General features: G+C 47.7%; 1 protein-coding gene across 1 annotated transcript in view; it reads right to left on the bottom strand.

Annotated features, from left to right (window-relative positions):
* Nucleotides 1-7018: 7018 nt before the first annotated feature.
* The window catches only part of LOC309351654 (uncharacterized protein), a 246190-nt gene continuing 237574 nt past the window's right edge, over nucleotides 7019-15634 (bottom strand). Inside the window, exons 86-87 of the mRNA XM_081879440.1 lie at nucleotides 12343-12513; nucleotides 7019-7181 (exon numbers count right to left, since the gene is read on the bottom strand). Coding sequence (XP_081735566.1) covers nucleotides 7174-7181; nucleotides 12343-12513 — 179 coding nt within the window. The 3' untranslated portion in view covers nucleotides 7019-7173. The remainder of the gene's footprint in view (nucleotides 7182-12342; nucleotides 12514-15634) is intronic.

Genomic DNA, 15634 nt, shown 5'->3' on the forward strand with positions numbered 1-15634 from the left:
GATGGGTAAGATCCGGAATCAGCGCGACGAACTGTTTCAAAAAGACTGGAGCAAATTTATATCTTACATGAAAGAAAATTGTAAACAACTGAAAACGTTTGTAGGTTTGAGCTGAAATGTTTTGCAATGTATATATAAGGAACTGATTTACCGATAATAAGGTGAAATATTATAATATGATAAAAGGTAAATAAGTGATTATAGAAAAGCGAAGACTATGGAAAGGTATGTGGAAGTCAGAAAGAGAGAGGGAAGGAGGTCGATGCTCTTATAGAGTAATGTATTAAGTTATAGAATTATGTAACAAAATGGGATTATGCAAAATTTAATAAAAAATATTTTTTAAAAAATAAAATAAAGTTTCCCGCTAGAACAGGCCCTCTGCATAGACTGTGGGCTGGAGAATGACTTTCACCAGTCGCTTCTGACACATATATAACGAGAGAAAGTTCCACAGATCCACTTCCGAGCTAGGGAGGAGGTGGGGTTGCGGGCTTCACGCCCCTCCCCACACTCGCAGGGGCTGGCTCCAGCCCCACCCGATAGCAGGGAATCCTCGGTCGCGTCATACCCCGTGCCAGCCAATCGGCGGGCGCGGGGGGCGTGGCCTCGCCTACTTAGGTCTGGCACGGCCAAGGACCTCCCTCTTTCCCGCGCCGCAACTGACCCTGTTTTCCCTCCCTCCCACCCGTTAGGCTAGGTTCTCTGACGTTGCTATGAACCTCTGTTGGTTGCCGTCAAGGGGCCTGGTAGGAATTTTTCCGATTGGCTCCAGCCATTTGGTTTTCGCCTTCCTCGTAGCAAACCGTCACAACTCCTCGGTATTGGCGGTTAGGCATTGGTGAGGGTACAGTCTATTGTTATGCAGATGAAGGGGGAGAGGGACCGCCATCACCTTCTCCCAAATAAAGAGTAGTCCGGTAAAGGATTCTGGGGGGCGTGGCCTTGTCCTAAGCCTGTGGAGGTGTGGGCCCACGGCACGTCCCCACGCGGTGGCCCCGGGGGAGGTCCTAGTTGACGTGCCTCAGCAGGACTCCTCCCACTGGTGGTTAACCCTCACCGGCCAGGCCGGTTAGTTGTAGGACCAATGCCTAAGCCAATACCACTCAATTCCTGTAATCAATAAAGTTGTGGCCTAATTTGACCCATTAACTCGAATGCTTGTGTCCCGTGTCTTTATTTCTATTGGGGGAGGCGGGAACCCGCCACGCAACCTCCGAGTTTCATTTGGAAAGGCCCTGTATTCCTGATACAGTCACTCAGAAAAGGATAGTGCATCTGTTTCTGGTTTAGCACACGCACACAAATAAACACACACACGTCAGTTGTACAGTGTATTTTTTATTATTGTAAAAAAAGCCAATATGATTTCCAGCTAGGCTTTTCCAAGCAGCGAATGTGTCAGGACAGGAGATGGAAACGACCTTTCATAACGCTCCATTGTCAGACGACGTCACCTGCAATATTAGGGGGCCATTACCAGAAAATTACTTATGAGTCGCAAGCGCCCATCTCTATAGCAGGGGGCAGCTGGAGTCATTTTGCCCACACATTCCGTTATTCTTCCTGTGAGCATCAGAGGCTGGTACAGAAACAGATGATGCTTACCTTCCGGCCCAACATATTCATACACTGTGAGGAGTTGGGGTTGGACTAGATGACCCTAGGTGCCCCTTCCAACTCCACAATTCTATGATTGGCTTTCTGAAGGTGTTCCCTTCCCTTTTTATGCTTCCCGCATAACATATAGACCAGCCTGTGCATTAAGATCTATGTAGGGGTTGAGGGGGTTGGGAGGCCCCCCTGAAATTTGTTACGTGGGGGCCCAAAGCAGGGCCTCCTTGGTAGTGGCTCCATGACATTGGAACTCCCTCCCTTTTGAGATATGGCTGGTATTGGCTCCAGTGTGTTTTTAAGGCCACCTGAAGACACACATTTTCACTGATGTATGGATTTGTGACATATTCATTGACAAACCTAGACAGCATCTTAAAAAGCAGAGACATCACCTTGCCAACAAAGGCCCATATAGTTAAAGCTATGGTTTTCCTAGTAGTGATGTATGGAAGTGAGAGCTGGACCATAAAGAAGGCTGATCGCCGAAGAATGGATGCTTTTGAATTCTGGTGCTGGAGGAGACTCTTGAGAGTCCCATGGACTGCAAGAAGATCAAACCGATCCATTCTGAAGGAAATCAGCCCTGAGTGCTCCCTGGAAGGACAGATCCTGAAGCTCAGGCTCCAAGACTTTGGCCACCTCAGGAGAAGAGAAGACTCCCTGGAAAAGACCCTGATGTTGGGAAAGATGGAGGGCACAAGGAGAAGGGGACGGCAGAGGACGAGATGGTGGGACAGTGTTCTCGAAGCTACCAGCATGAGTTTGACCAAACTGCGGCAGGCAGTGGAAGACAGGAGGGCCTGGCGTGCTCTGGTCCAGGGGATCACGAAGAGTCGGACACGACTAAACGACTAAACAACAACAACAGCTGTTTCTTTCTTCTTGGGCTAGTTTTCTGGCTGTTAGGGTGAACTTGTTGCTGTTGTTACTATTATTATTAACATTAATATGAACATTATTAAGGTCAAGCACCAGGCCAGTTGTCAGACCAATTCTGCATTACAAAAGATGTCTGCAGACATTGTTGGTTTCTGCTTCCTTCACTGTGCAGCGAAATGCTTGTCACGGGACAATGTTTTGCATTCCACAGTCAGAGTACTGTTGGGTTTCCCACGGGAATGGGAGACTGGATGTGACGTTCACTGGTTTCCTGTTTTTCACTGTTCTCTCGGTGTTCTTTGTTTCCGAGAGGAGTTGCTTCTCTGCTCTCGCAGAGGCAAGATGCATGTTTGTATTCTCTCAGCATTGAAGTGTAAATAAAGTTAAAGAATGTGGAACATACTGCTCATCCTTCCGCTGTGTGGACTACGCTGTTTAGGCTCAAGATAGCGAGCCTGTATCAGCTTCAGATATGGGCCGAAGCTGGTCAAAACCTCACAGACATGACATGAAGGCTGGCAACATCAACTCCACCATATGGGAATCCCTTGCAGATGACCGCAGTGCCTGGAGACAGACAATCAGGTTGTGCATCCGCAGCAGTGACCAGAGGAGGAATGACCGCTGGGAAGAACGCAGGGAGAAGAAACGCCCTGGTGCATCTTCAGCAGCACAGCCGGACGCCTTCCTCTGCCCCAGCTGCAACAAAACATGTCTCTCCTGTACCGGTTTCTACTGCCACAACAGGTGCCGTAACTCCCCAATGGTTTGGCTTCACCCCCAAAGGCGCATTTCCTCCATTCTCTCTTGAGATAATAATAATAATAATAACAACAATAATACAATTTTATTTATTGTATTAGTGTATAATTTTATTGGAAGGAGGGAGAGAGAGAGAGAGAAAGAAGGACTGGACTTGTCCAAGCATCTCATGGCAGCGGATATTTCTTCGTCATCCTGACAAGAGAAAACGAATTGCTTGTCTATGAGTCTCGGACAGCCTGACGTGGTAATTTGATAACGAGAGAGTCGGCATAGTGGCAGGCAAGGCTGAGAGGGCAGCATGATGGAGCGAGAGCCGTACAAGTAGGTGACGGTTTCTTCGGTGAGAGCATCAGGGATGTTAGAGCACCTCGTGTCTCCATCTGCAGTGGCAAGCCAACCTCCTCATTGACGGATCACAGCAGACTTATTATTATTTAATAAGAATAAGAATAATTTATTATTTATACCCCACCACTCTGGGCGGCTTCCAACAAAGTATTAAAATACAGTGGTCTGTTAAACATTAAAAGTTTCCCTAAACAGGGCTGCCTTCAGATGTCTTCTAAAAGTCTGGTAGTTGTTCTTCTCTTTGACATCTGGTGGGAGGGCGTTCCACAGGGCGGGTGCCACCACCGAGAAGGCCCTCTGCCTGGTTCCCTGTAACTTGGCTTCTTGCAGCAAGGGAACTGCCAGAAGGCCCTTGGTGCTGGACCTCAGTGTCCGGGCAGAACGATGGGGGTGGAGACGTTCCTTCAGGTATACTGGACCGAGGCCGTTTAAATTTGTATACCAGCCTATGACAACAAGTTCCCTTGCAACTCTACAATTCCATGATTGTATGAACTGCTGTGCCTTGTAGTGGGTCAGTTTGCACACAGACACTCTCCTGAGAAACAGCAGTAAACGGAGATAGAAATCAACACCCTGAGAAGTCTCCCCCTCCATAGTAATGTTGCCACGACAGAGGGAGACTGGTGGAATTGGGCCTTGCTTCAGCAAGGCGTGCCTTTGTCAGATCTCTGAAGAGGCAGTGTCCATTGCAGTGTCTGCGGAATGAAAACCGTCTCCGCCGAACACCTCCTGCCCTCTGCATTGTGATCCTTGAGAGCCCTACCAAGCAATTGAATCAACCTGAAAAAACTCAATTACGGTGGCCTGACATTTCCAGGGAAACACAGTAAATGGAGGAACCAGCAGATGCATTCCCGTAATGCTCTGGCCGTTGAGATAGCAAATCAATCCTATAAACGTTTCATATTCGATATATTTCTCGTGGATCAGGGTGCCAGCTAGAACCTCGGGGATTTGCGTGCATTTAATAGATCGGGTGTCAGGAGTGATCCAAGAACAGGTAATTAAGTAGGAGGAAATGGTCGTTGGTGCGTGTGGTGAGCTTGCATGCCTATGTTTAGACGTGCTCTCCACGCTCATCTTCTGCACAGACCTGGGTGCTTATAACCTTTATGTGGGGTGACCTTTGAGGTTGGGCCTGAGCATCGCTGTCAACTTACAGATTTGAAAATAAGGAACCAGCAGCCTCAAAAATAAGAGATCAACAGCCAAAATAAGGGATTTTCCAGGCACAGGTATGTTCAACTTCTGAGCCCCTCTGAGCCAAAGGCAGAAAGCCCAGCCAGCAGCCAAACGAAGCCTCAAGCAGTGGTTCCCACAGCGCAGCAACCTGGCAAAAGGGATGCAGCAAGGAAAACCACTGTCACCTCTCCGCTGGGAAGTGCTGAGCAAAGGCAAGTCCCCAGGCAACGCAGCCGATTTGATCGGCACAAGGCATGCAAGCTCCACCCCCCAGTCGTTCTTAGACTCCTTATTGGGTTAACAATGTAGCCAAGCAACACAGTTGGAGCCTCCCTCCTCCCTGGCCGGCAGGGAGGGAGGGAGGGAGAGGAGCTGCTTCCTTTGAAACCCGGGAAATTTAAGGGACATCATCAATAAGGGACAGCAGCGGGACACGGCGCTGGGATAAGGGACTTTCCCGCCAAATAAGGGACGGTTGACAGCTATGGCTCCGGAGCCTGCCGATGGTGCAGAACGTGGCATCTAGGTTGTTTGTGGGAGCAAATGACTGCCAGCATATGTCCTGCCAGCGGGATTTGCACTGTTGGCTATCGGGCCAAATTCAAGGTGTTGGCATTAAGATACAAGACCCTATGAAGCTCTGACCCAGGTTACCTGAGAGACAATTTTATCCCTTATATACCTGTTACGGAAATTACAGGCGGGGTGGCACATCTTTAAAGTTGTTAAATGTTACAAATATTATGCCTGAATGTATCCTTTCAACTTGACAGCTCAGGGAAGCTTTAAAAATAATATAAAATCAACTCCTTGGCCAGTTTCCTCCATTCCAAAGCTATTTTCCACTTAAAAAAGAACTCCAGGAAGTGCCCAGAGGTGACAATTGCTGAGCTGAGTGTTGGCCAAGGAAAGCCTAATCCCATCACCAGACTTGCCAAGGGGTCCAGACATGCAAAGGAAGTTCTATTGTACTTTGGGTGGTGGGACTTCAGAGGTGTTTGCCTATGCTAATCTTATACCCGAGTCTTGCCCTGAAATGTCCACTTATGCTAATCTTGTACCAAGGACTTGTCTGGACATGTTTGGCAAGGCTGAATTAGTGTAACCCCTGTCTACCCCTCCCCATTTTGTGACATGTCAGTGATGTAACAATGATGCTGTACGAACTGTATTCTGGGATATGGTGGGGAAGTTTTAAAAGTCTTTGTCACCCCATCCTCGGGGTTCAAAATCCCTCTTTGAACCTGTTGCGCAATAAACTACAGCTATTTGCTCCGGTTGGTGGCTGGACTCCTTCCTTTATTCCGCAGGGACCCGGGGGCTCTGCCCGGCAAGCTGGGTGACTGAGCAGCCTGGCACACCTAGATTTTTCCGTAACATACCCATTCTGCAGGAAAGCTTCTTTTACAACTTCTAAAAATATCAGAAGACTACCCCGCAGGAACTTTGATCTCAACCGGCCCATCTCTTCTAATGTCCTTATGGACGTTGTGATAGGAATTTTATGGTCTTAGACATATGTTAAATGTTCATAGGTGTACCAACCAAGCACATACATAGATCAGCACAGGAAGACCAACCTGGAACCATTTTGATTCCCAAACTGTCCCAAACTGACCAAATGTTTTCTCTGCAAGGTCAAAGGAAAACGGAAAAGCCTCCCCATTGTCTTTTCCTTCACAAATCCTGTCTTAAAGGTATGTCTGTGTTTGAATAGGGTGTGAGCCTGTGACCTGGCCCAGGAACTAAGTATTTATCATTACAAAAGACTGGCCAGGCTCCCCAGGCAATCCAATCAAGTAACCTGCCAGACAGGAGATAAACAATATTCAAATTTCTGTTTTAAGACCGCCTTTTCTGTGATATAGGTGTGATGTATCTGAGGGGTGGTCTTAGGTTACACCCCTTCTGTGATGTATGTATGATGTTTCTGGGGGGTGGTCTTGATCTACAGGGTGGCAATTTCAAAAGTCTTTATAAGGCCTTGCACGCCATTTTTCTAGGTCCCTCCTCTCTCCTGTGGGTGAGGGGAGCACCCTGTTGCAACAGATCAATAAAGATCAAGCTTACTAGCTGCTTTGCTTCTCAATATTCTCTGTTATTCTCTCCTACCAATAGGGAACCCATGTAAGGACTCTATATGGGCTCTTGGATACCCCATAAGGGAAAAGGGCAATTTTTGTTTACAACAACGTTACCATCTTCCAAGCAAAGAAACGGAAACTCCTTTCCCAATGGATTTATTTCTCCCCCAAGTGGTATCTCCCTTGTTCACAGAACAGGTAAGTGGCAAAAAACAAAAAACAAAATCCGGCCTTTGTCCAACTATCCCAAATGTACAGTCCTGGTTGGTGCTGCTTTCTCGTTCCCATCAACCGGTCATCGTCCTGTGGCAGATTTCCAGAAGGGAAGGGAAACAAAAGAAAACAAGAGCATATCTTAGACCAGCTGGAAGAGAGGTCTTTCATTGCTTGAACATCTAGGGATGAGAAGCATCACTGAATCCTTACGGAACAACTCAGTCCCCACCTACAGTGCTATCTGCAATGCATTCGGGGCTGACAATATACTTTTAGGGGTGCTAAGGGATGCAGGTGGCGCTTGCGGGGTGTAAAAACGTATTGTAGCCAAATACAACATTCCTACAATGCGCATGGTGGGGAATGCTTTGTATCACTCAGGAGAAAACTTGATAGTTCCTCCTGGGCTTGGACAGACTTTCTTTGCATGTGACTTAATGTGGGTGTGGCCTGTTTTTGGACAGAGGAGCACACGGCCTCCGTGTTCTGCTCTTCTTGTACAGTGGTACCTCAGGTTACATACGCTTCAGGCTACAGAGTCCGCTAACCCAGAAATTAAGAACTTTGCTTCAGGATGAGAACAGAAATCGTGCTCCGGTGGCACGGCGGCAGCAGGAGGCCCCATTAGCTAAAGTGGTGCTTCAGGGTAAGAACAGTTTCAGGTTAAGAACAGACCTCTGGAACGAATTAAGTACTTAACCCGAGGTACCACTGTACTTCATTTTGCGTTCCTAAGAGTTAGGAGAAGTGACTGCTGAGTCACAGTCATTTGAGAATATTTCCCTTACGGATAGTTCAGATAGTTATATGTTGTTCTGTAAATTAAGTCTGCCTTCAGGGATCTTATTGTGAACTGGATGATTGTAAGTAAACTAGTTTTATGTTAACTTTAACCAGATGGTCGTGTCTATTCTTTTAGGAAGGATATAAAAAGGGAAACCAGGAATCCTAAATAGTGAGGCTCAGATGAGCCTGCAACTAGCTAACCGCGGCGTAATTTAAAAGGGGGATTGTTTAACAACTCTACTAAGCTATAGAACTTGCTGGCGCAAGTTAGGATGGATATCCCTAAACATCCCCACAGAGCTGTGGTCTAAACCACTGAGCCTCTCGGGATTGCTGATCAGAAGGTTGGCAGTTCGAATCCTCGCGACGGGGTGAGCTCCCGTTGCTCTGTCCCAGCTCCTGCCTACCTAGCAGTTTGAAAGCACACCAGCACAAGTAGATAAATAGGTACCACTGTGGTGGGAAGGTAAACAGCATTTCTGTGTGCTCTGGTTTCCCTCATGGTGTTTCGTTGCACCAGAAGCAGTTTAGTCCTGCTGGCCACATGACCTGGAAATCTGTCTGTGGAGAAACACCGGTTCCCTCAGCCTGAAAGCAATATGAGTTGTCGCAATCACCTAGTCACCTTTGACTGGACTTAACACCCCGGGGGTCTTTGACCTTGACCTACATCTGAGGATTCCTGGTCCAGGACCATAACATCAGGTTGCAACACCAGGCTGGGTCCCCAAGCCACCTCTGATGGAACCAGGCACGCTGCCTCATTTTACAGTCCTGATCGGCAAGCCCAAGATGCTCAGTGGTTTAGACCACAGCGCCACCTGCATCCCTCTAAAGAGAAGGGCCTGTGGCTCAGTGGTTGGACTTCTGCCTTTCTTGCAGCGGATCCCGGGTAGGGCTAGGAAAAGACTCCCTGCCTTACCCAGGAATTAAAGGCAGCAAAGGAAACTGGATAGATTCGTGTGAGGGACCGAGGGAGTCCAGGCCACCGCCGCGTGATTTCTGTTCTCATCCTGAAGCAAAGTTCTTAACCCGAGGTACTATTTCTGGGTTAGCAGAGTCTGTACCCTGAAGCGTATGTAACCTGAAGCGTATGTAACCCGAGGTACCACTGTATATGCACACGGGATGCGGGTGGCGCTGTGGGTTAAACCACCGATCAGAAGGTCGGTGGTTCGAATCCCCACGATGGGGTGAGCTCCCGTGGCTCGGTCCCTGCTCCTGCCAACCTAGCAGTTCAAAAGCACGTCAAAGTGCAAGTAGATAAATAGGTACCACTCCAGCGGGAAGGTAAACAGTGTTTCCATGCTCTGCTCTGGTTCGCCAGAAGCGGCTCAGTCGTGCTGGCCACATGACCTGGAAGTTGTACGCTGGCTCCCTCGGCCAGTAAAGCGAGATGAGTGCAGCAACCCCAGAGTCGGTCACAACTGGACCTAATGGTCAGGGGTCCCTTTACCTTTACCTATTTATATGCACACTTTAACGAGATCCACGAGGTTTCTCGGTGAGGGAGGGGAGCGTGCAACTGCGTGCTGCAAAAGTTCCCAGCTGCTCAGAACTTTTGCTCAACTTCCCTTTCTCTTGCATGTTATTCTTCTCTTGCTTGCGTTGAGGGCGTGGGTGGGAAGGGAGGAAGCTGACTGTGGAGAGCGTCAATCTGGCATCTGCGTAGCTGGTGCAGCAGCTCAGCTGGAAAGAGGAGGGTTAGCTCATCAGAACAGTAGCTAAAGGGGTTTAGGATCAGCCGGCAACGGACTGCTTCATTGCCAGCTGAATCCAATTTCTGCAAAGCTGTCTTTACGCAAAGCCACATACCGGCTTGCAAGGAACGGGGGAAGTGGAGGCAGGAGAAAATATGGTACCTGCATCAGTCCTTAATCTGAAATGTTTTCCAGGAGGCACTGGCAGCCTGGCAGGGCTCTGAAGAAGAATCTTTGGGGCTGGGACACAGGCAGCTGTTTCACACTGAGTCAGAACATGGTCAGGGTTATTGTCTACCCTGGCTGGTAGCAGATCTCGGGGAATTCAGGAAGGGCTTATCTCCCAGTCCTACCGGGAGATACGGGGGATCAGACGTGGGGCACGCAAGGAGCTACAGCCCTCCCCCAAAAAGAACAAATGAAGCTCCATGAATCTCAGTAGTAGTAGTAGTAATAATAATAATAATAATAATAATAATAATAATATACTAAAAAAACCCACACATCTACAAATAAAACCATATCATCATTCTAATCTAATCATTACATACATATACACATACAGTGGTACCTCGGGTTACATAGGCTTCAGGTTACAGACTCCGCTAACCCAGAAATAGTGCTTCAGGTTAAGAACTTTGCTTCAGGATGAGAACAGAAATCATATTCCGGCGGCAGTGGGAGGCCCCATTAGCTAAAGTGGTGCTTCAGGTTAAGAACAGTTTCAGGTTAAGAACGGACCTCCGGAACGAATTAAGTACTTAACCCGAGGTACCACTGTATTGACTTCCTTCCTTTGTTCTAAGACCTCAAAATTTTTACTCTTTCTAAGTTGTGTGTTTTTGTTTTTGTGTGTGTTCTTTTTTCTCTTTTGTTTCCCACCTTGTTTGTACTGTTTTATTTTGGATTCATTGTTTGTAATTTTTGTTGTAATTTTGCATTGAAAATAAAAAAATAAATAATAATAATAATAATAATAATAATAATAATAATAATTTATACTCTGCCCATCTGGCTGAGTTTCCCCCAGCCACTATGGGCAGCTTCCAACAGAATATTAAAACGATAAAAAGTCAAACATTAAAAACTTCCCTAAACAGGGCTGCCTTCAGATGTGTTCCCAAAGTTAGATAGTTGTTTATTTCCTTGACATCTGATGGGAGGGTGTTCCACAGGGCGGGTGCCACCACCGAGAAGGCCCTCTGCCTGGTTCCCTGGAACCTCACTTCTTGTGGTGAGGGAACTGCCAGAAGGCCCTCGGAGCTGGACCTCTGTGTCTGGACTGAACAATGGGGGTTCCATGCCGCCAGGGTCGTGGGTGTGCCCATGCCCCCATGTAGGGGGCGGGGTGAGGCGCAGAGGGCCAATGGAGCCCCCCCACCTGCCCAGCCTCAGACCTTGCCACTGCTGAAGCAGCACCAGCCCCATGTAACATGGCTGTTGCGCCCTCCATTTGATACCCTCTTTGAGTCTGAGCTTTGCAAGGCTGCTTGGAGCGGGTGATGCGGGGGATCAATGGCGCACAGTTGCCACATCCCCACGCCACCCTCCCCGAGTGGCCTTGCAAGGCTCAGATCCAGGCAGGGAGGCGTGAGAAGAGCACAACAGCCACATGCCCCTTGGTCCCAGCCTGTCAGGTGTGCGTGCAGGAGCTAGACCCTGTGATCAATAGGACTTTGCAGGACTGGGGCCTTCCTAAGTTTGTTCTGGAGAGGCAAGGCGCGGCCGCACACATGAGGCCGACTGGTAACTCACAGCACCTGGTGGCAAGAGCCGGGAAGGGATATAAGGTCAGCATTTCCCTTCGGCTCTTTGCCACAGCAACACATTTCTTGCCTTGCTGCGTTTGACTCCTCGACCCTTGCACCCCTGACTTCGTGACTCCTCGCTTCCTGATCCTCAGACCCCTGACTTCGTGACTCCTCGCTTCCTGATCCTCGGACCCCTGACTTCTTGACTCCTTTCTTCTTGATCCTCGGACCCTTGACTCCTTGCTTCCTGATCCTCGGACCCTTGACTTCTTGACTCCTCGCTTCCTGATCCTCGGACCCTTGACTTCTTGACTCCTCGCTTCTTGATCCTCGGACCCCTGACTTCTTGACTCCTTGCTTCTTGATCCTCAGACCCTTGACTTCTTGACTCCTTGCTTCTTAATCCTCGGACCCTTGACTCCTTGCTTCCTGATCCTCGGACCCCTGACTTCGTGACTCCTTGCTTCTTGATCCTCGGACCCCTGACTTCGTGACTCCTTGCTTCTTGATCCTCGGACCCCTGACTTCTTGACTCCTTGCTTCTTAATCCTCGGACCCTTGACTCCTTGCTTCTTGATCCTCAGACCCTTGACTTCTTGACTCCTTTCTTCTTAATCCTCGGACCCTTGACTCCTTGCTTCCTGATCCTTGGACCCCTGACTTCTTGACTCCTCGCTTCTTGATCCTCGGACCCCTGACTTCTTGACTCCTCGCTTCCTGATCCTCAGACCCTTGACTTCTTGACTCCTTGCTTCTTAATCCTCGGACCCTTGACTCCTTGCTTCCTGATCCTTGGACCCCTGACTTCGTGACTCCTTGCTTCTTGATCCTCGGACCCTTGCCCGGCTCTCTGACCCTCAGACTCTTGGCTTCCTGACTCCTGGCTCCTGGCCCCCCGTTCCTGCTCCCACCCCGCCATCTTGCCCCCGGTCCTGACATCCCCTGCCGGGACGTCGATTGCCCATGAACCGGACCGTGACACAGCCTCGCCAGCACAGAAAGCCGCCTCACCTGTAGTCTTCTTGCACCACAGCTCGCATTTCTGCTTGGATGGAAACTGATTGGCGTTCCCTCCACAGCCTCCAAATATAAAAGGCCGGCAGTTGTTGGCTGCCTGGTGGTAATACCAGAGGACTGTGTACCGTAGACAGGAGCCTTCGTCCATTGGCAGGGCACACGGATCTGCAAAGAATCACAAACAGCTTGTGAGTGGGTGAGACATCATCATCACTTCAAGGAACTTTGGGTGGAGAGGAGAGAGAGAGAGAGAGAGAGAGAGAGAGAGAGAGAGAGACTCAACATGCTAAATGAAAATCCAATTTTAAAACCCCAGGTAGTACCAGTGCCATTGGTATGCCTGGTGCATTATAAATACAGTGGTACCTCTGGTTGTGAACGGGATCTGTTCCAGAGGCCCGTTCACAACATGAAAGGAACACAACCTGCAGCAGCGCGTCTGCGCACACGCAGGTTGTGATTTGCTGCTTCTGCGCATGCGCATGACGTCATTATGCGCGTCTGCCCTTGCGTGAGCGGCAAAACCCGGAAGTAACCCTTTCTGGTACTTCCGAGTTGCCGCGGCACGCAACCTGAAAAAACGTAACGTGAAGCAAATGTAACATGAGATATGACTGTATAGGTCCCTGGCCCAAGGAGGTAACAATCTAAAATTCAGCGCATGAGAAACCACAGAGGAAGCAAGGGGGGCAGAGAGATGGGGTAAGAGAGTGGAGAAATCGGAATGCATTTCAGTCACAGCTAAGGAGGGATGAGGGTGGCGCTGTGGTCTAAACCACTGAGCCTCTTGGGCTTGCCGATCAGAAGGTCGGGGGTTTGAATCTGCACGACGGGGTAAGCTCTTGTTGCTCTGTCCCAGCTCCTGCCAACCTAGCAGTTCGAAAGCACACTGGTGCAAGCAGATAAATAGGTACCGCTCTGGCGGGAAGGTAAACACCGTTTCCGTGCGCTCTGGCTTCCGTCACGGTGTTCTGTTGCACCAGAAGCGGCTTAGCCATGCTGGCCACATGACCGGAAAGCTGTCTGTGGACAAACGCCGGCTCCCTCGGCCTGAAAGCGAGATGAGTGCCGCAACCCCATAGTCGCCTTTGACTGGACTTAACTGTCCAGGGGTCTTTTATCTTTTACAGCTAAAGACGTGGAGAAGAACTTTGATTCAGGTCAAATGCGAAGAAAAACCACCCTATTTTGCACTATCCAAAACAACACAACAACCGGAAAAACACAACCATCCTTTGAAATTTGCACTTTTCTGAATTTTGCGCTTGCAGCTACTGTACTATGTGACAGCCCCCTGAGATATTTGAAGAGATTTCTCCTGCTTTAGAGGGTAGGACTCGAATCAATGGCTTCAAGTTACAAGGCAGGAGGTTCCGACTAAACTTCAGGAAGAAATTTCTGGTAGCAAGCCGTTCAACAGTGGAATGGACTAGCCCACAGGAGATGGTGGAGTCTCCCTCCTTGGAGGTTTTTAAGAAGAATGGTGGCGAGGAAGGGAAGAGAGGTCTGCAGGCTGCATGCATGTGCCCACCCCCCACATGTAGTTATGGTTTTAAACTATAATTAGTAATAATAAATAATACATTTTTATTTATACCCTGCCCTCCCCGGCCAGAGCTGGGCTCAAGGCGGCTAATACCAGTAAATTTACAACTAAAAAACACACAAATCAATTTAAAATACAGGTTAAAATATAATTTAAAATGCAGCCTCATTTTAATAGTAGCCCATAGATCAAAACCATAAGGGGAGGGAAACACAAGGGTCAGACTGAGTCCAAACCAAAGGCCAGGCGGAACAACTCTGTCTTGCAGGTCCTGCAGAAAGATGTCTATTTTTTTGTTTTTAAAAGATATTTATTAAAGTTTCAAAAAAAAAGAAAAGAAAAGGTTACAGAATAAGAGAAAAAAGAAAAAAAAGAAAAAATACAAAGTACAGAGAAATAAAAACGGTAAAAAACAAATCAATCTTTTCATGTCTTGTCTTTCATTTGCTTGTTTCCCTGACCTCCTCACACCTCCCTTTTTTTGTATTCCAGTTCAGTTAGTTAATTCAGCAAATCCTTTCCCTCCTTGTTTTTATCTTAATCCTTTACCTTGATGTATTATAACTTTGCATTCCCACCTAATAACAATCCATTTTTACATACTCCTTTATAACATTGCTGCTAAAACCACTTAACTTCATTCCGACATCATTCTAACCTTCATTAATTTTGCAGTATTTATGTAAGTAGTCTTAAAATTTCTTCCAATCTTCTTCCACCGACTGTTCTCCCTGGTCTCAGATTCTGCCAGTCATTTCCGCCAGTTCCATATAGTCCATGACCTTCATCTGCCATTCTTCCAGGGTGGGTAGATCTTGTGTCTTCCAATACTTTGCAATGAGTATTCTTGCTGCTGTTGTAGCATACATAAAAAAAGTTCTATCCTTCTTTAACACCAATTGGCCAACCATGCCCAAGAGAAAGGCCTCTGGTTTCTTCAGAAAGGTATATTTAAATATCTTTTTCATTTCATTATAGATCATCTCCCAGAAAGCCTTAATCTTTGGGCACATCCACCAGAGGTGAAAGAATGTACCTTCATTCTCTTTACATTTCCAACATTTATTATCGGGCAAATGATAGATTTTTGCAAGCTTGACTGGTGTCATGTACCACCTGTATATCATTTTCATAATATTCTCTCTTAAGGCATTACATGCCATAAATTTCATACCTGTGGTCCATAACAGTTCCCAGTCAGCCAACATAATGTTATGTCCGACATCTTGTGCCCATTTAATCATAGCAGATTTCACCGTTTCATCCTGAGTATTCCATTTCAACAGCAAGATATACATTCTTGATAATATCTTAGTTTTGGGATCTAACAGTTCTGTTTCCAATTTTGATTTTTCCACCCGGAAACCAATTTTCTTGTCCAAATTGTAAGCCTCCCTTATTTGATAATAATGAAGCCAATCTCGCACTTTGTCTTTTAGTTTCTCAAAGCTCTGCAATTTCAATTTATCTCCTTCTTGTTCCAAGATCTCCCAATATTTCGGCTGTCCTGCGGAAAGATGTCTAGTCCCACAGGGCCCTGGTCTCTTGTGACAGAGCATTCCACCAAGTCGGGGCCAGTACTGAAAAGGCCCTGGCCCTAGTTGAGACCAATCTAACCACCTTGAGGCTCGGGACCTCAAAAATGTTGTCATTTGTGGACCTTAAGGTCCTCTACGGGGCATACCAGGAGAGGCCGTCCCTCTCCTGTGTGAAGCCCCCAAAACAGATCACAATCTGGAT

The sequence above is a fragment of the Podarcis erhardii genome, assembly GCF_964252035.2.
Source record: "Podarcis erhardii genome assembly, chromosome: 10".
NCBI lineage: Eukaryota > Metazoa > Chordata > Lepidosauria > Squamata > Lacertidae > Podarcis > Podarcis erhardii.